Genomic DNA, 27984 nt, shown 5'->3' with positions numbered 1-27984 from the left:
CACCCCTTCACGTAAAAGAGCAACAGGAAAATGGTTCACCCTACTAGTGAGCGCCACGAAAAAAAGAACCTAGAACTAGAATGTAGGACCACAAATGACACAGGAAACAAATTAAAATTTCAACAACATATCCGCGCCTACCAAAAGGAAATACAAAAAGGAAATAGTACAACAACCAAATCCACACAGCACCAAACACCCAAAAAGAACTCTTCAAAATCGTAAATGAAATAAAACATCCACCAGGCTGCAACAACACACCAAAACCTTCGATGAAACTCTGCAATGACCTAGCAGACCACTTCAAAATCACCACCATCCAAAAGCCTTAATAAACAGACCATGTGATCGGACTACGGATCCCGCCGAGCCTTACAAGGAACGCCTGAACAAACTATGAAACTTCACCGAAATATCAGTGGAGACTTTCGTCAAACTGCTAAATCAAAGCAACAAAACCGGTTTTCCTGAGGATCATTGCCTACCGGACATATACACATGAATCCTCACGCAAGGAACCCCAATGAAATGCCACGGGAATGTCCTCAACCTTTAAATCTCAACAGGGATAGTGTCGCAATCCTTCAAACCAGCATACATCAGACCGCTACTCAGACACAGCTGGAAATATAGAGGACCTTTCCAACTACAGACCCATCTCCAACATCCCGTATACCGCTAAACTGCTCATACAAAACAACCAAGGAATTCATAGAAGAGCCCTGCCTACTAGACAAGGCACAAGTTAGTTTCAGACCAATGAGAGGAACTGAATAGGCACTCCTCTCAATATGGGATAACCTAAAAGCAAACGCAGACTCGGACAACAGTACGGTCTTGATACTTCTAGAGCTCTCGGCAGCATTCGACAGTTAACCACAACCTCATCACAAGACTAAAAGGATTGGGGATAACACTCCGCCCTACTGTGGATCAAATCCTTCCTAACAAAACAGAACAAACTATATGGATGAAACCTTTCAAATCCAACACAAGAAAATCCACATGCGGCGTACCACAAGGATCATCCATCACTCCACTATTACTCAACATCTACCTTTCTCTGCTAATCAAAAGACACAGCCTCACCTGCTACAACTGTCGACGATACACCAATAGTATTCAAAATACAAGACCCTCAAGAAGGAAACCCAACACTTGAACTGCCTCCGTGATGTATTCAATTGGATGAACTCTACCTCAAACTCAAAACGGGCAAAACAGAATTAATGATCATCGCAACAAACTGAGAAGGCAAACACTACATCCCCTGGCCAAGGGAACAAAGTACAACCCCAGCCCCATCAACGACTAAAAAAATAAATAAATAAATAAAATAATAAATAAACCTGGGAGTCCTAATGGACAGCAAACTTAACCTAGAGCCACAAGTAAACGCTATACTCAAGGAGTGCTTCTTTCTACTGCGAGCAGCAAAAAGGATCCTAACATTCCTATAACTTGCCAACAAAACACTTAACCGTTACCGCTCTCGTCATGTCCAGAGTAGATCACGCCTATAAGCCGATACCTGGGTATGTCTGAACGAATCCTAAAAAAACTACAACGCATACAAAATGCAGAAGCCAGACTGCTGCTCGAACTTTCTCGAAGAGAACACATCACTCCTGCACTGAAAACACTACATTGGCTACTAATAAAGCAGCAAATCAAATTCAAATCCATGTGCATCACGCACAGAGCAATCCAGAACCCAGGCGCATAATTCCTGGGAAACAAATTACACCTACATCACTCAACAAGAACTCTCAGACCAAGCAATGACATTTGTCTGGAACTAGCACCCTACAACAAGAGAAAACTCAGAAGATCCTCGTTCTCTCACCTTGTACAGTACGAACACCAGGGGTGGGGGGGGATAGACATAACCGGCCCCTCTGACCTAAGATCCATACAACACAACCAGGAACGCAGAGTGACCTCTAACCTAACGGCTAGATAGCCAAGAAAAGTAACCAGCTACTAAGCATAACCACACAAATGCTACTTAACAAGATCGGCTAGAACCAGGACATAGAACCCACTAACCCAACTTCAAATCTCTGCATAGCTAATTCACCCGAAAAACGACACCCATTTCTCGCCCAGCCAACCGCACACACTTCACCACACCGCAACAAACTGCATCAACAGCACGCAAGGTCTCGCTCTTATCCGGTACTTACATCAAAGCTCAGCGCACAGTGGAAACTGAACTGAAGCTGCCAACAGCACACCACTGCTCTCTCCTACTCCCTCTTCACCCGACTAACCTAAACCCCCGCTGCCCTCTTATTACAGATCCACCTGAGCGCCAATTCCGTTGGTGACGATGCGCGATATAAATACCTCTTAACATTAACATACGTAGCCTGATGGTCAAAATAGAAAAACTATCTGCTCAGGTTTTGAGCAATTCTATCATTCTATTTAGATGACGATTAAAATGGAAAATACTTTTTTTAAATGTAGAATTCCCACAATATACCCAATTCTACCACCATCAATGTACAAAAAAAATCAGCAAAAATATTTTACTTTAAGTGTCTAGGTGTACATCGCTCATAAAAGATTAACAGAACCCAGTAAATCTTAGAACAGAAAACAATTATGATTAAATCATTAAATTATATAAAAACTAGATGACATTTTTTATATATACACACACCCCATCCAATGAGTATAGTTGGTGATGAGTGGTCTCTGCCATTCTCATTCAAGGGCTGTGTTGGTTTTGAAAGTGATAGCCAAATTATGCCACTATAAAACTATCACGTCTCAGTGGCATAATTCAAAAATGGCAGGATGCAATGGTGTCACAATCTCAGTGTTGGTGTCCAAAGTTACAAATGTAAGCAGATGTGGCAAAGTATCTTGGTGGCAAAATTCAAAGGGACCAGGTTTTCAGTGGTAAAATTAAAAATGGCAGTGTGTAAGGGCAGTAAAATATCTGTTATGGTTCGGGTAGGTAGCAAAAGTGGCTCAATGGGAAATTTCATATTGACGTCTCACTGTGGAGAGATACAAAGTGAAATGGTCCCATAGTGGCAAAACTCAAGGTGGCCGTCTCGGTGGCAACTTTCGGAGATCAACCTTCTCACAGTAGCAAAATTAAAGTGGCAACGTTTCACAATACCAAAAATCGGGGAACAACGTTTCACAATGGTTAAGTTCAAAGAGGGAGTTTCGCGATCAGTAACATGGTCAGAAAGAATGGGCTCACCATGGTATAATTCAATGGTGGCAGAATGCTAGGGTTGTGAAATCTCAGTATTCAAGTTCAAAGTGGCCGATGCAAGCAAAGTTGGCGAAGTCTCAGACACGATTCAGGGAAACAAGTTTTACCATGGTCAAATTGAAAGAGAAAAAGGCTCACAGTAGCATAATTGAAAGTGGCAGATTGCAAGAGTGGCAACTTCTCCCAATGTTATTGGTAGATGCAAGCAAAAGTGACGACGTCTGACAATCGTTAACTTCAAAGTGGTAGAGGTTTGCAATCCAGAAGTTGCCTTTATCCACTGTGCTTCGCTGACTGCCCGGGCAAGCCTGGCCTGGTGGGAGGGGAGGGTCAAAGAAGAGTGCTGTTTGGGGTTACGTGACCCCCCAGCAGCACCAGTCTGGGCCTGGGGAGAGGAGTGGGTTAGGACTTCACTTTGTTTAATGGGCCGGCAGGATAGCTCGTGGGCAACGCGTTTGACTTGGAAGCAAGACAACTCATAGCAACACAGGTTCAAATCCCAGTCTTGCGTTTAGAAACCTTTACGTGGGTTATAAAAGAACAATTGTAATTATAATGGAATGAGGGTTGAGGTAGGGATGTGAGGGGGGCTTTGTGTACAGAGTATAGGCCTAAGCCCTTAGTTTCTTGGGGGCAGGCGATGAAAACATGATTTTACTTTAGTCGCAACACTGCGCCTCACAAGAAGTGAGAACGGATTGAAAGCAAAATAATCATGAAGACATAAGGTTATAAAAATTACTATAAAAATGGAGCACATGTGATTTCAGTAGAAAAGCTACTTGCCTTAAAATTCTTTCTGTACTGTTTATTTCAAACAAAAAAATTCTAAGAGATCTGTTCACCACGGATGCCACAGGGAATGGCGTGAACAGTTTGAACTTATGTATTCTCCCGAGAATCCTAGATGAAAACAATTCTAGTAACTATGACCAAGTAACTTTACTGCTGGGCCATGTTCTCTTGTAAACCCTGAATCGAGCCTACTCAGTTGCTCCTGTAATAGCGCCTCGATGCCTGTGGGCTGTAGTGCGCTCTACAAATCCAAAATAAAAAAATAAGATGAGAACACAATATATAATGCAAAATAAAAACCTTGTCTGCACATGCTTTGTGTATTGCATATTGGAGAAAGTAGAATAGTAATTACTAAGAAAAAATTAAGTGTTAATTCTACCACATATGAAAGGTAAATTAAACTACAATGCTTAATTTTGACAGACACCTTTTTCTTTGTCATTGTATTTCTTCCATCTCCACCACTTCAGTAGTAGACTCCTTGTACATAGCAACACATGAAATAAGCAGTCAAAAATGATGGTTACTATTAACATTGAGTGTATATTTTGTTTCATTTGGGATTACAAATAAGTCACTAAATGTGTGTCAGTCTTCTACATATAGTGATGAAGGATTTGGATCCAAAATATCAATCCGAACGATAACCATGTATGGTATCATACAGTAAGCACCATAGCCTTCTCATCACTTGTAGTGGTAACTATGCTGAAAAGTCCCCCCTAAAGTAATGATCTGAAACCAGTGTTATCATTGATCCCATTTTGTTTTCACTAGAAACCGGAATTATCAAATATATATACCTGTTGAACAACACTGCTGTCACAGGGAATAGATGTCCAGGTTAGCACGAAAATTACCTCCTTTAATTCAAAGTTCAAAATTAATATGAACACAATGTATATTAGCAGAACGATTATACATTTTGCTTGCAGTTTAGTTCAGTATACAAAGACATACCTCTACGGGTAACTTATAGAAGAGAATCTTAAATTGCTTAACTCACATTTTGATGTACACAATACTGCTGATGGTATGCAGCGCAATGTGCATGACACAGCATTGAAGATTGCATGTTTTCAGGTTTTGCCATTGCCACATTTTTAGAAAATACAATATCGCACAAGCAAATTAAAAACCCAATTGAAGTTTCAGATCTTAAACCTAAAAGTAATGACTTTTAAAATGGGTCACATTTGACACACATGCATTGAAACCTGTCGAATGTTAGTTTGCCAGTTCCAAATGAAGAGCATCTTGCTGATGTACTAGCATCCTCCTGTATATTCAAGTTATTTATAATAATGTAATTGCAGATAGCTCTAACTAAATGTCAAAATAAGTGAAGACGCAACTACTAGTTTTTTGTTAATAATATAAATCTCACAAATGAAGGTAAATGATGAAAATGTTGCACATGACCGAATACATCTACAATGTACATGTAGACAATTACCAAAATAAAAAAAACTTGAAAGGCAAAATTGATCAACGTTGATGCTAGATCCTGTTGAAAATGGATACATTGATTAAACTACTTCATAGAAATCATATTTAAAACCTGGTTTATTAAATGTATTGCGATCTTTAAAAATCTCCTAAGGGCTCACTGGTTGGGTATTAGGCTATCGTTTCTTCCAAATTAACCGGCTGCACTTTAATAAGCTGTCTCTAACATAAAGACGTTGACATCTAAAAACTAAACACAAATGAAGACAACTGATATTAGTTACTCGCTAACAGGAATGGTGAAATTGCTGAATTGTTTGTTGTACACATTTAGGGAATATAAACATACATGAAATAAAATGAAATGGTAAATTCGACAACTCGCAATATGACTAGCTTTATGGTATACATTTAAAAAAAAATAGTGTGGGAAATCATTGCAGTAGGAATTGGAACAGATGTTGGACAAATAGTTCAAGTAATATATTTAATGATTGAATGTTATAACTTCTGATTGTGATGAAACACAGTTGTTACAGCATTGAGAAGTAACGTGAGTGAATCTGGGGTTAGACTTTTTAGTGAACTTAGATCTTTCATGTCTTCTGAGAAATGGATGCTGCAGATCCGGAAATGGTTACCCCTCGCGTACCTGAAGATGTCATTGGCTCAGCTGTCGAGCTCAATCTGGGAAGCCACATTTGAGCAACCATAATCTAATCAAAGGCCTGTCCTTCAGGAAAAAGTGAAGCACTGTACCCAGAGTCTTAGCATGGCTGAAATTCAGACCGCTCAAAACTCTACAGGAAGGCATTGTTTGATGCTCAAGAAGTTCTAAAATTACATTAAAATAATTAAAGCCGGCAACACATTTATAAAAAATACTTCTCGACTCTCATAGACTTAATCGGGTCTCACAGCCATGGTAAGTAATTCAGACCCGCCAAGCTCACTAACAGCCCAAATGTCAATGGTCTTTAACCCGCAAAAAACAACCTCCTTTGTGCCACAAACTTATGAGAACAATGACAACACCTTGGATAGTTACAAAAGAACATGTAATCTATTTTTTAAAGATATAACAAAATACTTACATTTTGAACATGGCTAAATTATGACTGTACGAGAAAATATGGGGTGAAATGGGTTCAAATGCACTGCAAATGAGCTTTGTTGATTAACTAGAATAGAGTTCAATTACCTGTGGTTTAAAAAATCTGAGGTTTCGTTTGAGCAACAAACACAAACAGCCGTGCCATGATAAAATGCAGAGATGTTTTCTTGCTAAGGATTTGTAGTCGATTATAAACGCTTTGAAAAGTGGGTGTGCATGTGAATTTGAGTGGAAGGTCTGCCCTTTAATTCTGTTGGTGTTTTTTGTAGGGTCATGATACACAATCTGGACATACCCTAATAGGGATGTGTGAACTTTGAGGTAGGTACTGGATTGCATATTTGGTACTACCATTGAAGGGTTCGAAATTGAGATTCGATGTGCAGGAGCTACAACCAGCCCCTGTGGGTTGGGCATCAACCTATAGGCTGGAGCTACCCCAGGGGAAGCAGGAGCTACCGGAGATGCTCCTTTTAACTTTTTGTCCATTCTGTATGAACCATTGTGTTTAATGTGTTGCGTTGTAATTCTTCATTATTAATATAGTTATTGTCGATTACATGTTTGGAAAGCTGTAGCTGTTGGTTTCAAGCTAACCAGGGTCTGTTATGCTGGAAGCAGGAGCTAAATGGCTCCCAGCTCCCCTCAATTTCGAATGGTTGGGGGGTGAAACTCAGAAAAGGTCCAGGCCCTAGTCAACGATGACCTATCTTGATTGCAGGGACAAGGTCTTCAAAGGGCAGTATGGAAACAATAGGTCGGGGAGGCATGTAGGCCAGGTTCACCAGATGAATGACCATTTTGCGCTGTACATTCAGTTCGGCTCTGGGTAAGTGCAGCAGAAAAAGCCACCCCATTGAGATAGCATGGTCAAATTGAGAACTGGCTTTGATAAGGGAAGGTGGTGGATCAGGAGGAAGTAGCAGAAACAGCTCCAGGTCTGCATAGATTCATTCAAGCAACATGGTATTCAAAGTGGGACATTGTCTTGAAGGGGGTAGTATGGAGACACTGGGTCTGGGGTGGCCATGTAGACATGCAACCCCTTTGAGGTGTACATAGTCTTTGGCACCTGTGACTTCCATGATAGTGGGTTCACCCCCATTGCGAGAACATGGCCGAAGTGAGAACTGCCTTTAAGGGAAGGAGGTGGATCAACGCGAAGTGAGCGCAATAGGTACTGGTCCTCGGTGAATGTGACCTATCTGGATTACAGAGACAATCGAGTATTAAGACACAAGGTTTTGGGGTTGTGGGGGGAGGTATGTGGACAAGGGTCACCAGATGCAGAATCACTTGGTGTTGTACATAGTCCTGCTGCAGGGACTTCCATTCGAAACACCAAATCCGTTAAGAGCATATGTTTAAATTGAAACATTCCTTTTGATAAGGAAGTGGTGGTGGGGTATATTACGATAAAGTAGTATATGTAACATGGGTAACAAAGAAGTACCAATAACTTATTGATTGGGCTATTGGAGCATACCATTTTTATTTCTACTCTTGTGTATTGATGGGCATGGTGTTGGTGACTTTGACGAGGACTTTTTCGCGCTTCATCTAATTATTTGAAACCCTATAAATGTCATGTCATGATTGTTCATTTACTTATTCTAGCAAACCCATGTGCATTTGTAACGCCCTAAAATGCTTAGGTGAAGAGAATTTTTTTAATAAGAATAAGACACATGTGAACTCCTTTTGAATGCATGAAGGCATTTTGTATTGCCACAAATGGGTTATGCAGTGTTGTATGACGTAAAACATAAAAATGACTGATTGAGGTTCATATCCAAATAATTTTGGGAATAAAAATAACTACGAAGATTGAGAGTACACATTTGAGTTATTAGAAATAAAAAATGTTGTTAAAAATTCAAACTTTGCACAAACACTCTGTTTAAAGAAATAGAATGACTAGAGGTTACATTGATTAGGATTCGAGAGTGTCTGTACAAATAGATTAACGCCCAAATTCCTCCTGGGTGGGTGGCTCTTACGAAACAGGCAGGTGTGACCCAATCTTGCGCAAATCCACTAGATGTACAATCCATAATCCACAAGCGTGGTACGATAACCGGGACAACATAGTATAGCACAGCCTGTTTCAAGGTGGTCTAATTTACTCCGTCATTTATTGGAACAGTAGATTTTTTTAGTTCCTAAACTGTAGGTAATTGGGCTCTAATCTTAGGTGCTTGGGGAGGTCATTCCATTTGCTGGCTGCTTTGGTGGGAAAAGCCCGACCAAGTGCATTTGCTTTTTTCGAATGCATGACTTTCACAAGCCCTTGAGCCTTAGACCTTAGAGTACGGCTTGGTTCGTATGGGTGCCTTGTTTTTTTAGATAGTCAGGGGCAGATCCAAATGGCAGATGGACGTGATTTTAAAGGTAATGCGGTCTTCCAGAGCTAACCAGTGAAGGGAATTTAGGTCCTCTGTGATGTGGCCCCTTCTTGATTTTCCGGTGATTGTCCCCACTGCATAATTCTGGATAACTTGACACTGTTTGATGCATTTGCTGCTGGCCCCCATTATTAGTGAGTTCCCATAATCTAATCGGGATAGGATTGTGGCTCTTGCAATAGTGGAGCTGTTCTGTCTACTCAGCAAGGGCCTGATCCTCCTGAGACGTCTCTGGCACTGGCAAGTGTGCTTCAGGTGTGCTACATGAGCATCGGCTCCAAAGGATGCTTGTAGATGGACCCCTAGTGTCTTAACATTGTCGGAGACCCCGACGTTTGAGTCTTTGATCTTAAAGGTTGAGTAGGTAGTATCTAATTTAGCCCTAGCTTGAGGAGATCCGAAGACCATCAGTTCTGTCTTGCTTCCGCTGAGGCACGTCCAGTTTGTCTTCATCCAGGCCTCAATGGAGTTGTAAATGCAAGTGATTTTATTGTTCTGTATAAGTATTAGAGAAATTGTTTTGTTGAACTAATTTGTTTTACTTTTCCACATAACTTTGAAAACAGTTGGCATACATAATGGGAAAGTCAAAACACACATGAGGTAAGGAGTTAAACGTCAAACATTTGGAAAATATGATGTGCACATTTATATTTGCAGGGAAATCAGTTGTAGGTTTTTTGTGGTCGGTTCTACTTGTGAAAAATACATTTGAGGACTCAACAAAATTAAAATTGGTTTTGCATAACACACGTATAATACATTTGTGAAGATGGATATAGTGAAATGAGATCACAATAGCATTGTATAGTAACATAGAAGGCAATAGTGCAAGGTTGGCTGAGTTAAGAGCCCATTGACGCAATACTTATTAGTTGGAACAAAAGGATGAACTTTCCTCAAAGTTCATGCATCAGCACCAATCATAATTCTGAAAACAGAATGTGTAAGGCAGGCTGCCCTGAAGTCTTGTTGCTCGGTCACGCATAGTGGTGGAGGACCGTCTTTGGATATGTTGGCTCAGCATGTTGAGTTTTTAATGAAGGTTGGCGTCAATTGACATCCAAGGTATGTACACCAAGTGGAAACGTCTTCCATTTGACAAGGATCAGGATCTTGTGAATGATCGTCGCCACTTTCAGTTGTTTGAACAGTTTGTTGCTAGATATCCCTCTCGAGCATTTCCTCATCTGTCTGTTCCGGTTCGCACATGAACCTCTGAATACCAGGCATAATGTTTGAGGATTGTTTTAATTGTTTTTAGGTCCATACGTACATGTATGGTTCTTTTATAAAATATCTATAAAAAGCAAGAAGAGAACAAAGTTAATTGAGAAAGTGCATAGTCATGTTAAAAAAAACATAATAGGCACAAAGATAGCAAAGCATTTGCACATGAAACGTGCTTAGCAAAGTTTTATATATCTATATATATATATATCTCGCACAGTGTGGGTATTGAACCTGTGTCACAATGCCTTTAGGTTGGATGGTAGTTTCCCTTTCATTACAGGGTTCTATGATGTAGAAAGAGTCAAAAGCTCAGTTTGTGATGTAGGCAACCGTGATAAGTAAAAACGCTCAATGTTGTAGTGTATATTGATGAGTTTTAATTGCGCAGATTAGCCGACCCGTGTTTCGACCCACTAAGGGTCTCTTTCAAGGTTGTGGCAAACATTCAGAGAATGCAATGTGAAACGTTGAAACTGTGTGGTTTTAATATGGTTGAAGACCAGATAGTGTGAACAGGTGAGTAAATACATGACTTTGTGTATAGTGTAGTGGCACAGAAGATAAGTGACATAAAGCATTGTGATAATTAGTTACAGGGTTTTAAAAAAAAAAGTAAGATTTACAGTCCTTGCAGAGTTGTGTTGTATGGTTCATGGACTAGGTGAGCAGCGTAGTGGCATTGTATAGACCAAATATCCCTGTTTGTAGGAAGATTGACATTGAGCATTTGGGATATATTATGTCAGTGGGGTGAGACTTCTAAGCGCTATAATTCAAACAAAGTTAGAGTATCTGAGACCGTTTCAAAATTGCAAGGTAAGATTTATTTTGCGCATATCGTACCCTTAAGCGGACTTCAGGTCCATCCACAATCAGTATTTCATGGCTAGTGGGGAAGTGAAGTGTCTAAATAGTACAAAAATTAAGCCTGCATCAACATCAGTAATTTGCTAATCATTTGCAAAAGATGACACAAATATGTTCAGACTACATACACAATGTCTCCCTATTCCCCAGAAGGCAGAACAAATTGCATATGTTATTATGTCAAGAGTCTCCACTTTGCTTATGGCTTTAATTTCAAGCTCTTCCCCTAGTTCACGGACTGTGACTTATGTTCGAGGCCTTAAACACGGAATCCACTTGCCCTCCGTTCCAACAAAGGTTACCCCATTTGCACAACCTTTAAAAGATACCTTTTGTGTGTTTAACAAAGTGGAAGGGCTGAACACTGACTCATTGTGTAACTAACCTATGCTTAGTGCAGCCAGTCTTTACATAACATTTAGTTAAGAGAATAGCGCCATATTGGAACAATCTTTCCTACTTCGTGGAATAGGAGGACCTGCCCTAAATGTTGTTTAACCTAGGTTTATCTGTGAGGTTAAGGCGACTGATACATGGACCCAGCCTTTTTTTTGTAATGACTAACAAGCCATGAACACATTTCTATTTTGTTTTTACTCTAATGCAACCCCATTTTAAATATCACTTAAGGGCAGGATTGTGCTTGCAAAAGGGTATTAGTTTAGGGTTAAGAAAGATGCATATTATAGTCTAACAAACCCTCATTTTCGACCAAATTGGTTAGACTTTTCAATATCTGTTCATTAAATTCTGAATTTTGCATTTCTTTCATCCGTATTAATTCTAGAACTAATTTTGGAGAGGGGCTTAATTGTTTTACTACCCTAACACAACTGAGATATAAAGGCACAACATACAGGACTACACAGAAGACAGCAGCAACCTAACATAATCCAAAGAACACTGATAATATGGACATTAATTTCCATCCCCAATCCTTTAGTAAACAAAACCATTGGGTCCAGCTGTTCTCCTGTGCCACCTCATAACTTCTCCCAATACATGTAATCGATCAAAGAGCTCTAGCGCCATCATGTATGCAAGTCCAGCAAGAATAGCCCACTAATTTACAAACCCTTCCTTTCACAGCCGTGAGAATGTCCAATACCATCCTATTTTGCAGCCAATCTAATGGCGTTCTGTTAAATGCACAAATATATTTGCAGTCTTGTTTAACATACATTTTTGCCATGCTACTAAGTCTACAAATGCTTCTGGAGTTGAGAGCCACCCCTAACAATGGTAATATTAATTTCCCAAAATCTGCTGCTACCTGTTCATTGTTATCAGTCTGGTCCACTTCTCTTTTCCCTCTAATTTTACACGCTGGTATATCTGTGGAGGCCACATACACTCCAGGAAATATATTAGCAAGATAACATTCCTGTCCAACCCTTCAACCACTTATATAGTTTCCTGTGCCCACTAGAGTAATACCAATTCCCATAAGGTAGGACGAAATTAGTATAATTGATATAGTCAACACTAGAAAAGAAAAGGTGTTTGGACCTCGCGTTCCAATGCATTACATTGAAGCCCATTTGGTTAACAAGGCTTCGAGCCCATCCCCAATTTTAGAAAGACTGGTCGTAGTTGCAAGTTGTTTTCCTGGGTGATCACTCCCTCTTTCATAGACCTTCTTGGCGATGAGTTGAGTGCTCTGCCTTTTCCCATTTCATCACTTGTTCTCAGTTGTCCATTTACAGTTGGTAAACCTAATTTTAGATTTACCGAAGGTGGTGATGGGGGTAACTAAAAAGCCCTCATCCTCCAATTCTTTAGCTGCTTCCAGAATTGCGTCCTGGCCTTCCCTTGAAGTGAAACCCACTTCTGCCGCAAGTGGATTATTAAAGTCTGGGAACCGCACGTACTCGGTCATTAGATTTCATTAAAATACAGATTTGGGATTTTTTTTTAGTACTGACACAATTTCTCCCCTGACAGGGATTTAATCTTACATTTATTTGAGGATGGGGAGAACCAAACGACTTGTATCGTGAAGGGAGATCTCTTCTTTTTCAGATTTGTTTTATTTTTCAGATTTCTCTTTTGCATTCAATTGTTCAGACACATCTGCTTACCCCCTTGTGGTTGAGGATGGTCTCCCACTGCCCTTGATGTTCCTCTTCCATTACAGTTAATATCCAACGTGCAAAACTGTCCCAACCCCAGCCTCACCTCTTCTGGAGGCAGTTATTTTAAGCTTTGGTGGAATACAGTTGAGAAATATTGGAGCGATTTTCAAATTTGCTTCCACAGTGGTTTTCCCAATGACTGCAACCTTGGCCTTTTCTTGCTGAAGCTGAAACTTGTTCATACGAAAAAATTGGAGCAATTGGTCTATCTATATTACCGATCGGGTTGCGATTCTTTTTTTTTGTTGCTTCCAGCGCAATTAACTGGGCATTTGGAACTAAATGACCCCCGTTAGCATTGTCATTCGCTGGGTTACTTTGGTGACCATTCTCGGAAGTGCGACCCTTAAATAATGATCCTGGCTGCACACCAGGGACGTACATCTAAAACCTTTCCGTAAGAAAAGGGATTATTTTAATCCTGTTGCTGCAAAGTATTTGGTCGTCTGACTCGTGAATACCCAGGAGTTCCTGCTTACAGGTAAGGGATGGCAAAAAGCAACATTTATGGATTAAAAGAATTTTGGGAATAACAGCTGATGTTGAACAAAACTAATTTGAATATTTGAAAGTGTTAAGTTTTGCTATTGCATGTTTCAGTGGCACTGGATGCATTTCTGAGTTTCTTTGGTAACTACGTTAACGGCATAGAGATGGCTTTACCTGCCATCATAATCTAAATTATACTGATTGTAATCATGACTCAGTGTGAAGAAGCTATAAACCAGAGCTTATTTTGGATATCAATGGTGGATAACCAACGTTGATATTGTCATTACTTTGCTCTCCCCCATTAAGAAACTGGTTTATTAGATTTAACTTTAGTCAGATGCAGGTGTTTCAACAAGTAACGGAATGGTCAAATCTGAACAGAGCTTGGAGCATTTAACTTTTGAACCTGGTAAACCCCTGTTAGATTTTGTTAAATGGATCCAATGGTTTGCAGCCCTTTCTGTACTGTTAATAGAGGATCAGTTGACCAGCTGCAACTATGATTTTGAGTTAGCTGCAAACTCCAATTTCCGTTTTTAGTGGACTGACGACCTGCTTGTTTCAGATCTAATTCTTTTTGGGCGTTGTTTAACCTTTTAAGTGCCATGGGTCCCCCCCCCCCAGTGCCAAGGCCTTTTTGGTGATTTTGGTATGTCGCCATTCAATGCCTTGTAACTTTTTTGTTAATGAGAGATTGGCCAAATTTGGCCCCTTTTTTTTCTCATATGTAGGCTGTCGTAACGCCACCCATGAATCCTAGGTTGCCTTAAGGGTGGGGAGGGTGAAAGAAAATAACCGAAAGGGCGAAAATGTGTTTTAAAAAAATGCCAATAAAACGATGTACAAGGAAGCATGTGGTTATTCCTTGTAAGAGCTAGGAACAAATGGTTTGCTGTGCTGAATTTCCTGGCTTTCAAGAACAGGTTGAGTGGAAACGAAAAAAAATCATTTTGCTGTGGTTATCAACCGTTTTGTGAGAGGTAGGCGGTCCATTTTTGCCAATTGGACATGAGTGGACGGAATGGAAGAAAAGGGTAGGAAAGCCGAATTGGAGGACAGAAAGGCATACATTTCTGAAAAGTAGACAAAATTATAAGTTTAGGAAGGGGTGATTTGCGCAGGTTAGGCAACAACTAGGTAGGGGAAAATGCCATAGTTTGGGGGAAAAGTGGGGAAAATGACCAAAAAAAGTATGTGGTGGACATGGTTGGCTTGGTACGGCAATGGCTTTTATGAATTTTGAGAAACAATGCTCTGCTACATTCCCCTGACTCTTGCAGTTAGGAAATAACACTTTTTGTAGTGTTTCACAAAACAAGCAATACCACAAGCCAAACACTGAGCTAGGAACAAATGGTTTGCTGTGCTGAATTCTCCAATGTCCTGGCTTTCAAGTACAGGCTGAGTGGAAACGAAAAATGCATGGGGTTCCCAGTTTTCCTTGGTGGCTTCGACACCCTAGGCCCAAATCTGTAGGTTGCCCACATGAACAAAATGTGCTGTGCCGAAAAGCTTGGGGTTATCGGTGGGTTACCCTTTTCCTTTTGCACCCCAGGTAGGTGCACCCACAGTGCAGTACCTTTTTTCATCGGGACACGTGTGGGGACGCGCCAATGTAGGCCATGTTTTGGTGGGTGGCCAGAGCAAAATGTCTGAGAATTGTCTTTATTTCCAGGCAATTTGAGACACATTTCCCTCTGTCCACTCACCGAAACACGTCGCCAACAGATGTCATACCTTCCCGTGTTCCCACAAGTGTCTAGACGAAAACTGTACCTCACATGTGTGGGTGCACCTACCGGGGCACAAAAGGAAAAGGGTAACCCACTGATAACCCCAAGCCTTTCCGCACAGCACATTTTGTTCATGTGGGCAACCTATAGATTTGGGCCTAGGGTGTCGAAGCCAGCAAGGAAAATGGGGAACCCCATGCATTTCTGAAAAGACACCCGTGGGAATCCAAAGATGTCTGACTTGCGCATACCTCCACAGAATGCATTACCCACAAATCCTGCCAAAGACCCACATGGGAGAAGGGTGCCCAAGGCCAGGGATATTATCGCCGACTTTGCTGCAGCTCTGGCTGGCCTGCGTTACAGCTTCTCCCCACTGGGGAGTCCCGGCAGTGTGCCAATACCTCCCCGAAGGGAAAAGCCATAATGCAGCCCAGCTGCAACTCCAGGGCGGTTGGAGGTGATGTCCCCAGCCTTGGACATCACCATGTGGGTGTACCGTCCCCTAAGCACAGCGACAGGATCCCCATTCCTCCCCGGAGGTGATACCTGTAACGTAGCACAGCCAGAACTTCAGCCTGGCTTTGCAGATGGACAACCCACATGGGAGGCATCTGCTCCCAGGGAAACACCAATGTTCTGCTGGCATGGGGGCAATTTGTGGCCTGCTCCTGCAATTGTGTCCCAGCCCTCCAAAATATCTGCCCAGACAGCCCATTACCACCCACACCAACAATCCAGCGGGCCCTAACCATAGAATAATAAGAAACAGTACTCTCATAACCTTGCAGCTCCTCTCGTATAAAAAGTTGTAAACAAAAGTTACCTACGGTCACACCAGCAGAAAAACAAATCAATACTTTGTAAGCATGCCCCCCCCCCCCCCCCTTGCAAGCCATCCCTGGTGGTCTACTGAATCTCACCCCCGAGTGAGAACCCTTTTGCCCCTTCCTACGGGCAGATATCTGCCCCCAGGGAGGGTTGCATGAGGTGCCCCCCACACTCTATTCGGGGTGGTGGGAGAAGCCCATCCCAAAAAGTCAGACAGGGCCCCCAATGGATGGGGAAGTAGGGTTTGGGCAGATTGGCACACCAATGTGCCCCTCTGCGCCAAGGCAAGTTTGGTAAACAAAGACAATAATTGAAAATGGCAGGCTGCACGTTAGGGGAGGGGGCTGAGGGGCACCCTAAACCGCCAGGTAATTTTATAATGTAATGTGTGGTGGCCCTCCCCCCACACCAAATACAGGTGGGGCATCTCATGCAGCCCTCCCTGGGGTCAGATGCCCCTTCCTAGGAGCAGATATCTGCCCCCAGGGAGGGCTACAAGGGGTGCCCCATTACCCCTTGGGGCTAGGGGGAGAAGCCACCCCCCTTTTCTGTAAAATAAATCCTTGGTGGCTAGTGGTCCACCCAAATCTCCCCATTGTTTTTCTTTTCATGTTGCCCCCTTCCCTGGGGGCAGATCAGCCATCTGCCCTCAGGGGGGGCCCTAACCTGCAGGCCCCAGGGGGGCCTGCACACTTATTCCTGATGCCCCCCCCCTCCAATTGGATGTTGGATGCAGGGCCACCTCATCTACTCCTGCCTGGGGGCAGAAAGTGTGGCCCCCCTTTCTACTTGGTGTGGGAGGGGGAGGACCACCACCCTTTCATGGGTAAAACAATCCCTGGTGCCTAGTGCCCCCCCATCCCAGTTGCATTTTTTCTTTGATCAATTTGCCCCCTCCCTTGGGGCAGATGATCAGCCATCTGCCCCCAGGGTTCTGCACATATGTGCCCCCATGCTTTGGGGGCTGGGGGAAGAGGGCTGCTTACACCCCACCTCCCCCCGCCTCTCACAGATCTCTGGTGTCTAGTGGGCATTGCTGGGCGATGATAGTGTTCTGTGCCCGATCCGCACCGAGCAATGCTTTCACAAACGGTGTAGTTGGAAAGGAGAGAATCTCCCCTTTCCAACGACACCTCCCTCGATCTCCGTCTTGAAATGCAGCCGGAGATCGAGGGGGAGAAAGGTGCAGACTCACCTTTCATTTTCGCGTTGGCATGCATTACACACGCCGACGTGGAGTTGAAGGTAATCTAGCCCTCGGGCAGTGAGGGGGGGGAACCTCCCCCTCACAAAGCCCGTGGATTGGATTAGTTTTGAGCGAGGGATCGCTTAAACGTGCCAAAAAGGACGAGCTATCTCGTCCTTGGCACTATGGAGGTAATGTCAAGGACGAGATAGCTCGTCCTTGGCACTTAAGGGGTTAAATGATTCACCAATATTTACAAGGGCATGCAAGGACTAAAATTTGTTTTAAAAAATTGATTAGAGGTTTGCTAATTAAAATGTTCTTGGTTAGCAAAAATACTTATTTGATTTTAAAGTATATAACTAATATTTTAATATCACCATAAATCCAAGGCACAAAATGAGCTACAATACAACATTTTTGTGTACCGCTGAAGTAAGACCCTGAGATTAGCTGCATGAATGGAGACAAATATTTCTGAAGAAAAATGCTCTGAAAACAGTTTTCAGTGCAAGGCTCTGTGAAGCTGAGTGCAGTCATTGTTGTTCCATCTATTTTATGCTTAACTTCTCCTTGCACAGCAAATGAGGGGGTCAAGATGTTTCATAAATCAAAAATGTCAAAATGTTAAATGAAAGTCCTAGCCTGAGACCAGGTACATGGTATGGTGTTTCGGCAGGCAGGGTCATTTCAGGTGGACAAGATGGCCCTTGCCTGTCATTGATATCAACTGTTTTCAATAAAGCATTAAATACCACTTTCAGGGGATGGCAGGCTCGCTGAAGGTCCTTCAGCCAGAGCCAGGTAGGACCTAGCACGGCATTCCCGCCCTGCGCAACCATGCAAGTGGTATTCATTGCTCTTGGCACAGAGCTGGCATTTGCGGTGCTCATATTTTTTTTTTTTAGATTTTTAGAAAATCCGGCTTTGCCCAATTCATGCTTCCCTTAAAAGAAAATTACACATGTCTGCGCTTGAAATATCTCTTGCCAAGATCTGGATGTGCACAGTGGAATGGGGGGGGAAGAAGGGGGTCGAGGTGTGGCACTCCAGTGGCGCCCTCTTGAGGCACCGCCTCCAGAGACATGGGTGAAGGCTAGGCAGAGGGGACTGCGTGAAATGGGGCTAGCTATTGTAGATTCCACTTGTATTCCCTGCCTCTGGATTGGGCAGCTCTCTACTGCAGGTGCTAATATATAATGCAAACATAATCGTAGAGCAAATTAAGCTCTGGAGGTTAACTGCAGTGTTTGGTATTGTAGTAGATCTGCAGATGTACACACTGGATGGAACTATTGATCACTACTTTGCATAAACAACTAGTTAGGTTTGTGTATTTATGTAAGCAGAAAAGTTAGAGATTAAGAGTGGATGGCAGGCAGTGCACTGGGCAAGCTATGTGGAATATTGTAGTTTGCGGCCATCTCACTTGCAGGGTAGCTGGTATAACACAAGGGGATGAGATCGAATGTCAAGGAGCTTGGAATCAGTTTGGGGTTTGAGCACCTGTGGCACAGATGCATGCAACCAGCAGGTCATAGAACTAGGATGGCCATAAACATCATTTGGCCATGTTGTTGTGTACATTTTCAAGTGTTCACTTGTCAATATGATGCACCTTCCTGAACAAAATGAAAAATACTTGATACTTGATGAAAAGCGAACAATGCAGTGTGTTTCAGTAGCAACACTGTAATTATGCATTGTGTAATGACTTACATTTTTATGATTTCAATTGCAGGACGGTCTTTAAAAAGAAAACACACATACTGCTCTTTGCCAAACAGGACAGAATTGTCATAAGTATCACCCAGATTACCTCTGGTTTGCAATTATTTGAAAGAGAACATTTCTTGCCTGGCACTCCCACACAGGCTGCTGCACTCTCCATTAGTGCCTTTGAACTTGCAGAGAAAAGCGGGTGGAGAGCTCCAAGGGTAGGAAAGGAATGCAGTTCCATTGATCATGGTAATTTAAATGGCTAGCTGTGACACATAACTAGCAATTTAATTAGCAAACCTAAGAATTGCATATCAAAAACACCACTTATTTTTATTTTAGTGCCTTGCTGTGATGACCCTGACATCTGCCCCTTTGATTGAATTTTGGCTGTAGTTGAAATGTGATTGTTAGCAATACATCTGTGTATGCTGAACATTTGTTTAGTCTGCCAAGTTCAAATTTTGGCTGTTTTGGAATGTTGGCTTACATGTGAAGTTGAATAAGTTAATTTCTACTCCTGATTTCAACAATGTACGAATTTCTTATTTATTTTTCATAGATCATTTTTCTCCAGGTGCCACATTTGAAGAATGTTTGGGTAACCGATTTGACAGTTTAGAATATTAGTCTTCACATGCTGATGCAATTTGTCATTTTGGTTGTTTATGACTGTCTTGTGCAAGAAATTGCTGATGAGATTTACCAAATGCTAATTGGTGAAATACTTTTATTTTTATCTACAGGAGCTGGAGGGAACGATATTCAGTGGTGTTTTTCTCAGGTTAAAGGTGCAGTAGATGATGATGTTGCAGAAGGTAAGTCAGCACATTTTATACATTTGGTTGTTTTGTTTTTGTACTGCGCCACCAGAGTAGTCTCAATGTGCTGGAGCTTGTCAGGAAGTGTGTGCATTGTGCCACTTCCTGCGCTGTCCATGCAATGATCTGTATTTGAAACCAGAAATGGCATCAAGTTGGCGTGTGGTGTATGGATTTTGACTAACCGAGAGTTTAAGAAAAATTGAGAACTGGGTAAAAAGGGATATTGTCTGTGGTAGTTTGGATGCATGTTAGTCCCACTAATATCACAGGTTTAATTGTGATGTCTGCAAGAGTATTTGTTTACCTTGGACATTTTCATGGTACCCAGTACGTGGTGTTACCCACTTTGGTCGCAAAATGAGGCCATGCAAAACCTTGAAGTGCGGAGGCCAAACAAACCCCAGAATAAAAGACTTGTAGGGCCATCTTCCAATTGTGGCAGCATCAAGAGTAGACTAAGCATATAATTGGACAGGAGACATTAAGTTGAGAAGAATGGGGTGGAGTAATCTAACAATATTATAAAAGGCTAGATGTATGTTTGTCTGATGCAGTTGCAGCTTTGTGTGTTGTCACCTCTAGAGGGAGCTGTTGGCCTAAGATATATAGTGGTCCCACTGTCAATGAAAACCTGCACTGTGGCCTGTGTACCCGGGCCTGTACACTTGTAAGCTATACTGACCGACAGATAGCTTGCATACTAAAAGGCAAATGTGTTGTACATGCACATCACAATAGTTTCACCTGCATTCCTGGATGGCCCAGGACCCAAACCGATTTCAGATACTCCACTTTAAGCTCTTGTTTTACAATGTTCTTTAATATGCCTTAAGTCACTTTAAATTGCAATACATTTTGGACAATTGGAGGAGTCTGAATAGTTCTCGTGCCTAGCATTGCCTTTTTGCATTTGGTAACATTTATCCACAAACTTTTGTTTTGAATGGTTTGCAGAATAAATTCAGTAGAAACCTACTGCATCATAGTTGTTTTACTGGACTGTCACTTTTAAATACGGCTCTTGGTTTAATCTTACAACTCAGCTGCATTTATTTAAATGTGAAGGTAACCCTCACAATGCATCCTCTATACCAGTCCACTGCACCAGGCCATGGTCCTTTTTGATGAGAAAGCACTGAACTAGTGGAACCTGGGCGTGATGCCAGTTGTCCATCTATGATGCAAAGACTCCCAACTGGAGTGAATTGCCAAATTTTGCTTCCACTAGGTTGGGGTAACAGAAGATTGGTACAAGGGTGAGGCTGTAGTGGGTGTAATAATCCTAGCTGCCATACCCACAGGGGGAGAAAGTACCTGTTTACAGCATGACCCAGAGGCTAGATTATGCAGGTTTAAATCTTTGCAGCTAAAAGATTGATCCACTTCCTTTCATCCAGTGGTGTAGGTGATTGAAATAGTCTGCCCAGTCCACTCCTCAGGTCTGTCAAGCTGCCCCTCATAGAATGCATAAAAGACCACACCACCCTTAGGCAATTGTGCCCCTAAAAGGGAGGTGTTGGTGGCTGCTTTGTCAGGACATGTAGCAGTCCCCTTGTGAGTATGGGGGCTGAAAGCAGCCTGAAGGAATGTCGGGAGAACATCAGCAATTGCAATGCACAAAGAGGAAAGGATGGTAAAGCCTGCTGTGCTCATTCCACTTAATATATTGAATCTTAAAGTATTCTGGGAAATTGGGGTCCTGCTGCATAGACTTTGAGAATGGGTATCTTTACCATGTACTCGTATCGAAAACAGAGTAAGACAAGATTTCCTAATGGATGCATTGCACTGGGCAGTCAGTAGTCATTAGGTTTCACCGATTCAATTAATACAATTCCTTGTGCATTCTAATCTCCACGTGACTAAATGGTCACAACTGAATTAAGGAAGGGAACAGTCCCTTAAATGTTTACATGTAAATTTACATGTAAATTCCTTTAATTTGTGTGTGCAAGAACCTTAAACAGCACATAACCATGAATAAAGGTAGTTATCTGCAAACATCAAAGGGACTGTTCTCTTCCTTGATTCAGTTATGATCATTTAGCCACGTGGAGCTTTGAATGCACCAGGCATTTTATTGAATCACTAGTGAAACTTAATTACTATAGTGTGTGCGCCGTGATGCATCCATTAGGAAATATTATCTTTTACTCTAAGCAGTTGAAATGCATCTGTGGGAGCGCAAAGGGACTGTCCTGCACTCGTATTGACACAAACAGTGGACCATGCAGTGACAGGAGTTTGCTTCTTCCTGTCCTGCCAAACTTTATTCACCTCAATCTCCTTGAGGCTGGAACCCTCTCGTGGAAACATACTGAGCAATGTATGCTGTCCGTCTGTGGAAGATCAAGGACAGCAGTGTCTGATGCACAGGAGTTGTGTGGCCAGAGTAATTTGGTGTCAATGTCCCACAGTGAGTATTAGAAATTTAAAGGAAGTCTTAAGATGCACATGCTTCTTAAGAAGCTACACATACTGTTCAGGAGCCATCGGTGGATCAGTCAAACCATAGTTCTCTGCGAAGCGGTCACTGGTAGGCTAAGATTTGCTGGCTGCACAGATGCAGGTTAAAGCTTATAACCTACATTGCAGCAACTAAAATGGGGTTGATACTTTGTTTAGTACAACATGAAGTGCAGCGCCTCTTAACTTTTCCCTTTTTTAAGGATTAAGAGAGGAGGCCCCAAACCTGTGCTCAGGGGCCTGCTGTAGACCAGTGTTCCAGAAATCATCCAGGGTTCTGGTGCCTTTCTTTGACAGTAGTCTGCAATCTGTAGTAATTCACATATTTTGGACTAAGGCTTCCATGACACCTTATTAATGGCTATGCTGGCTAGAGCTGATGGTAGTTGCTCCAAAACACTGTAGAGTCAAGGGTTGAAGACCCCTGGTTTAGGGTATTAAATGATTACTCTAGCGCCTTGGCTATGGCAACCTGGTTAGTCTCCCATTTGGGGGTCTGTGGGACCTGAGCAGAGGGGTCAGGTTTGTGCCTTATTTTTACAAGTGCTGATTGATGATCCCACTTTACCAGTTTAGTTTTCAAGAAACCTAGCACCTTAATATTCATTTTAAAGAACTTTGAAATGTTTGTCTATTCCAGGATTAACATTCTATCCCATTTTAATAACGTTCACTGGCAGGAACTCACTTCCAATGCATTTCACAAAATCGGCCCTTCTGTCTACATTTCTTCTTTCTGACAGTCATGACAAACATGTGTCTATCCTTGACCTTTCTGCAGCCTTTGGTACTGTCAATCACCCAACTCTTCTATCTGCTCTCCTCTTGGGTTTCTGTGGTTCTGCACCTAGGTGAGGGATCAGACCTACTATGTCCTGGGCCGGGAAGTCTGTTTCCTTTACAATATGGTGTCCCTCATGGTTCTGTTCTTGGCTGTATCCCTTTTTCTCTATTGTATTCTCCTTTCCTCACTGATAATCCTCCTTTAAATCTGTCCTGTCATTTCTATGCTGACTCCTTACAAAGTTTTGCCTTTTTCTTCCTTTTCTGATGCATCTTCTGGCTTTCCAGGCTTCAGTGTATTCTCATACTCCCAACATTCTCTCCTTTCTCCTCCATACTTGAACCTGTAAGTGAAGAAACTTTCAACAAACTAAGACACCAGCCTAGCTGCATCCCCCAGTGACTCATGTCTACCAGATATCTTCAAAAAACTCCACCACAGAACGCTAGCCTCATATTTTGACTACTAATGAACCTCTACCTAAACACGCAATTAGTACCAAAAACGTTAAAATCAGCATACATCAACCCAATCCTAAAAAACGAAACCGGAAATGCTGAAGACTACCAACTACAGCCCTTTATGGAATCTACCTTACCCAGCAAAAATTCTTGAACCACATCTATAAGAACTACTCCTTTATGTAGAAAGCAACGGAATACTAGACCAATCAAAAAACTCTGCTATAATGGCTGAAAACTTGCCTCACCTACCGCCATTTACATTTAACACTAAGAGCATCACCTGCAGCATACCACAGGGATCAAGCCTCTACCCGCTCCTCAACATCTACATGCCCACCTGACCCCCTAATCAAACTCATTTGAACCCATGGACTAACAACCTATAACTATTCAGAAAACACCCAACTCCTCTTTAAGATAACCTGTGCCAAAGACCTGAACTCCCTCAACTAACGACAATCTGTAGCTAAATCTGACCAAAACAGAAATGATATCCCAACCAGAAGACAATGCAACAGACACACATCTGAGCTGGCCACCGTGCATGGGACCCCAACCCGAGCATGATCTGTGCGACACACTGGGAATACTGATGGACAACGGGCTCTCCAGAATTTACATTCTCTGAATAAGAGGGATACTCCCTCTTCTATCTTCCCACACAACCCTCACAAATCATCTCCTTGGTACTTTCTAGACTACACAAACAGCCTTTACCTTGGAATGCCAGAACCCTTCCCAAAAAAACTACGTTTCCACAACACAGGAGCAAGGCTACTCTTGAGACTAAGCAGAAGAGACCACATCACACCAGCCCGATAGGTCAGCGCTGGCTAACAGTAAAAAAGAACTCATTAATTGTAAAGCCCTCGGCTTCGCCCACAAATCGCTACACTTGACAAGGAGCCGAATTTCTCCCAAGCTACAATAAGCAGTTACCAACCAGTAACTGTGTTCGCCTGAAACTCGAAGACCATCTAATGTTCAGAAAACTACTGAAAACCTGGCTATTCAACCCACAGAGAAGAGCATAAAAATGTGCCCCACCTCCCTCCAGTAACAATGCTATGGGAATAAAGCAAACTGGAGACAAGGTTTGGATGGACTGAAAGAAAAAGATGAAACCGTCACCCACCAGACCCAAACAGAAACCAACTAACCACCCACCCCTTTTTCCACACCTGCATACCTCTCACGTACTACACATGCCCAAATTGCAAACAAAGCTGCACATTGATTACATGCAAACCTCCTCCGCCCCTCTCACTGCGAACTATGCCACAAAACCAAATGGGTACAAACATCTTGGACACTGTACGCTACCCCCTGCACACTACTAGCCCAGTGCACACAACAGAGCACACCCAGAAACCTCACGCACACTCCAGTCCCCCCTGGTTCTGCAAGCATCAACAGGAGAGCACAACCTCGATCATATCCCTCTTGCCTTACCAACCACATCCACTTTTCTTACTGAGCGGCATGAGTGCCGGGAGACTATGCAAATAGCAGCTGTGCACAGTATAAATCATCATAACTTTTCGATGTGACTTGAGAATTAAGGGAAGATGCAAAATGTGCACTCTCCACAGCCATTGGTGATAATTGACTCTAGGGGAGTAAAAAAAGGGTACTATGCATATATATTTTGTGGCTTGTAGTATCTGCTTAGATCACATGCTGTTCATAGGCCAACATCTAGTGGAAGCTGCGGAGTAGTAGTTGTGAAAACTCAGACGTCGACAAGGAGTGCCAGTAATACTATCCCGAGTGTGACGTCCACTATACCATGATACTTCACGCATCGAGCTCCCTCATAGTTTTTTTTCTGCCATCGTAGATGGACGCTATTTCGCAGAGCTCTCCTTTCGGCTTACAGCCATTGATTTATGCAAATTAGAATTTTTCTTACTATCCTTTATATTCTATATCACCGACTATGGATCATCCGACAGCGGTGAAGAAACGACTGTCGGAATCGCATCGATCTCTGACCTTGCAAGGCCGCTTTGGCCCACACACAGAGGGGGGGACATTCGATAATGTATTTGCCCCTTTTTGTTCATTCTCGCCTGGCTGCCTTGTCATTCCATTATGGACAGTACCCCTTTCAAATTGTGCCCTAAGTGCAAAAAAATGTTCCTGTGGGTCGACAAGCACCTGGTGTGCAACCTTTTCCTCCCTTGGGATCATGTCAAAGGGACCTGTTGAGCCTGTAAACTCTTTAAACCCAAGACGTTAAAGGACCGTTTAACCAGACGCTTGCCCCACCATGCCATGCAGGTCGAGGCCACCATGGACGTGGAGGGGACTGTCGGCGACGGCAGCAATGCCGCGTTATCCTAAGTCGACGGAGATACTTCGATTTACCAAGCGCAGGCCCCTGACCCAATCAGGTAGGCCAGCAGCCTTGTTACGGGGACGACACCCGTCGGCAGTGGCGCTCTGCCAATACCTTCCACTAAGCACACAACCTACGTGCGAGACTCTACACGTGCGTCGAACAAAGGCCCACACACAGCATTTAGGGAGAGGTCCGTAGAATCACTGTCCTCTGGGCACTCGAGCACCCGATTGCCACATAACAGGCCCAGACTGTCGAAAGACAGGACAGATGTCGTGACAAAATCCATTCCCGAACGTCGCACGTCAGTAGACGAGACTTTGGATCATTCCATAGCAAAGTTCGACGTTCTTCGTCGAAGGTAAAACACCTATACAGGTGGGACTAGCCCATTTGGTTAAAAAGCACGTCCCACAAGGCCTAGTAAAGGTTAGGGAGACCAAGAAGAAGTCTAAGACCCCATACAGGGAAAGGTCCCGGAAGGATAGGTCCCCATACAAGAGTAAGGACCCACAGGAACAGGATTCCCTGTCTTCGGCCCTAAAGAAAAAGGACCAACCTTCACCTCAAGTCCCATTCACTCCTCAGGATCAGGGGGGCTCCATTGGACCCTATGCCCATTCCTAGCTCTGCCCTATGGACATGTGAGGATTTTGACAGGGTCATGAGAAGAATGACCACATTGGCAGACCTTCTTGAAAAGGACCCTAATTATTTCCAAAGCCAACAGTCCACCCCATCCACAACAGCGGCCTCTAACTCTTGGATGCCTGTATTGGCCACTGCTTCTCAATCCCCTTCAAAAAGGTCTTGCCCCGATGCCATAACTACTCCATCGCAGCAAGACCCCTCCTCCCCACAAGTCTTTGACCTGTATGACCAGGACACTGAGGACCTCCTATGTATCTCAAGAGGCCGTGGACCCTTACTATGGGGATGACCCATATCCAGAAATGTATAACATGTTATGCTATGTTAAAGGTACTTATATAGTGCACCGTCACCAACGGAATTGGTCCCCAAGCTCTCTGGCAGATATGTAAACAAGGAGGGTGGCGGATAGGGTTAGTCGTGTTCAGCGGAAGTAGGAGTGCTGTTGGCGGCTTCAGCTCGGTATAGAGTGCTGTGCTTTAGTGCAAGTATCGGGCGAGACCTCATGTGCTGTAGGTGCTGTTTGTGGTGTTCATGCGGTGTGGTAAAGTGCGTGCGGATCGCTGGGAGAGAAATGGGTGTGAGATTTGTGGTTGAGTGTGCAGAGATTTGAAGTTTGGGGTGGGTGGGGTCTGTATCCTGATCCTGCCACTTCTGGTAACATTCACATTTCTTTCTAGGGGTGACACAGGCTAAAGTTAAGAATTCCATATGAGTGTGGCACAAGCTAACATTGTTACACCTATCTAAATGTGCACCAAGCTAATCTTCACCGTCTCTCTAGGTGTGGCACTAGTTAACGTTGGCAAATATGTTGGTATGTAATGCAAGGCAACATTTGCAGTCCAGCCATGAATAGATTTAGGCTGGTCGTCGCAAATCTCTTAAAGTAAGCATAGTGTAAATCTATGGCAGTTAAAGTTATGGAAAGTTAAGGTAGAGTGGCAGAGGCTTTCTGGAGTAGAGTAATGGCTCTACACCCCACCCATGCCACACTTAGTTTTTGTTGGTGTTTGTTCCCTGCTGACATCATTGCCTTCCCCTGCGGACACCTGCAGACACGTCTTGGAGCTGCCAATGTAGGAGTCGCTCTTTCTCTCGGGGCCCTTAGTCGCAGGTGCTGCCCGGGAGGGTCACTCAGAACCTTGGTGGGGAGCCAATCGCAGCTAGCAAGGCTGACTCCAGCCTATCATGGGTAGGTGGGTGGGATGGGAGGTGGGGGTCGAGGGAGCCAGGAAGCGTCTCGAGGAG

The 27984-nt window shown here is 43.0% G+C and overlaps 1 protein-coding gene across 1 annotated transcript in view; it reads left to right on the top strand.

The window, feature by feature from the left end:
- The window catches only part of PPP2R2A (protein phosphatase 2 regulatory subunit Balpha), an 840776-nt gene that overhangs the window by 82590 nt on the left and 730202 nt on the right, over window positions 1-27984 (top strand). The window contains exon 2 of the mRNA XM_069617587.1: window positions 19947-20018. Within this exon, the coding sequence (XP_069473688.1) occupies window positions 19947-20018 (72 nt within the window). The remainder of the gene's footprint in view (window positions 1-19946; window positions 20019-27984) is intronic.

This window comes from Ambystoma mexicanum, chromosome 10, assembly GCF_040938575.1.
Source record: "Ambystoma mexicanum isolate Mex_15411 chromosome 10, UKY_AmexF1_1, whole genome shotgun sequence".
NCBI classification, from domain to species: Eukaryota; Metazoa; Chordata; class Amphibia; order Caudata; family Ambystomatidae; genus Ambystoma; species Ambystoma mexicanum.
This window is presented reverse-complemented; position numbering and strand designations above follow the sequence as displayed.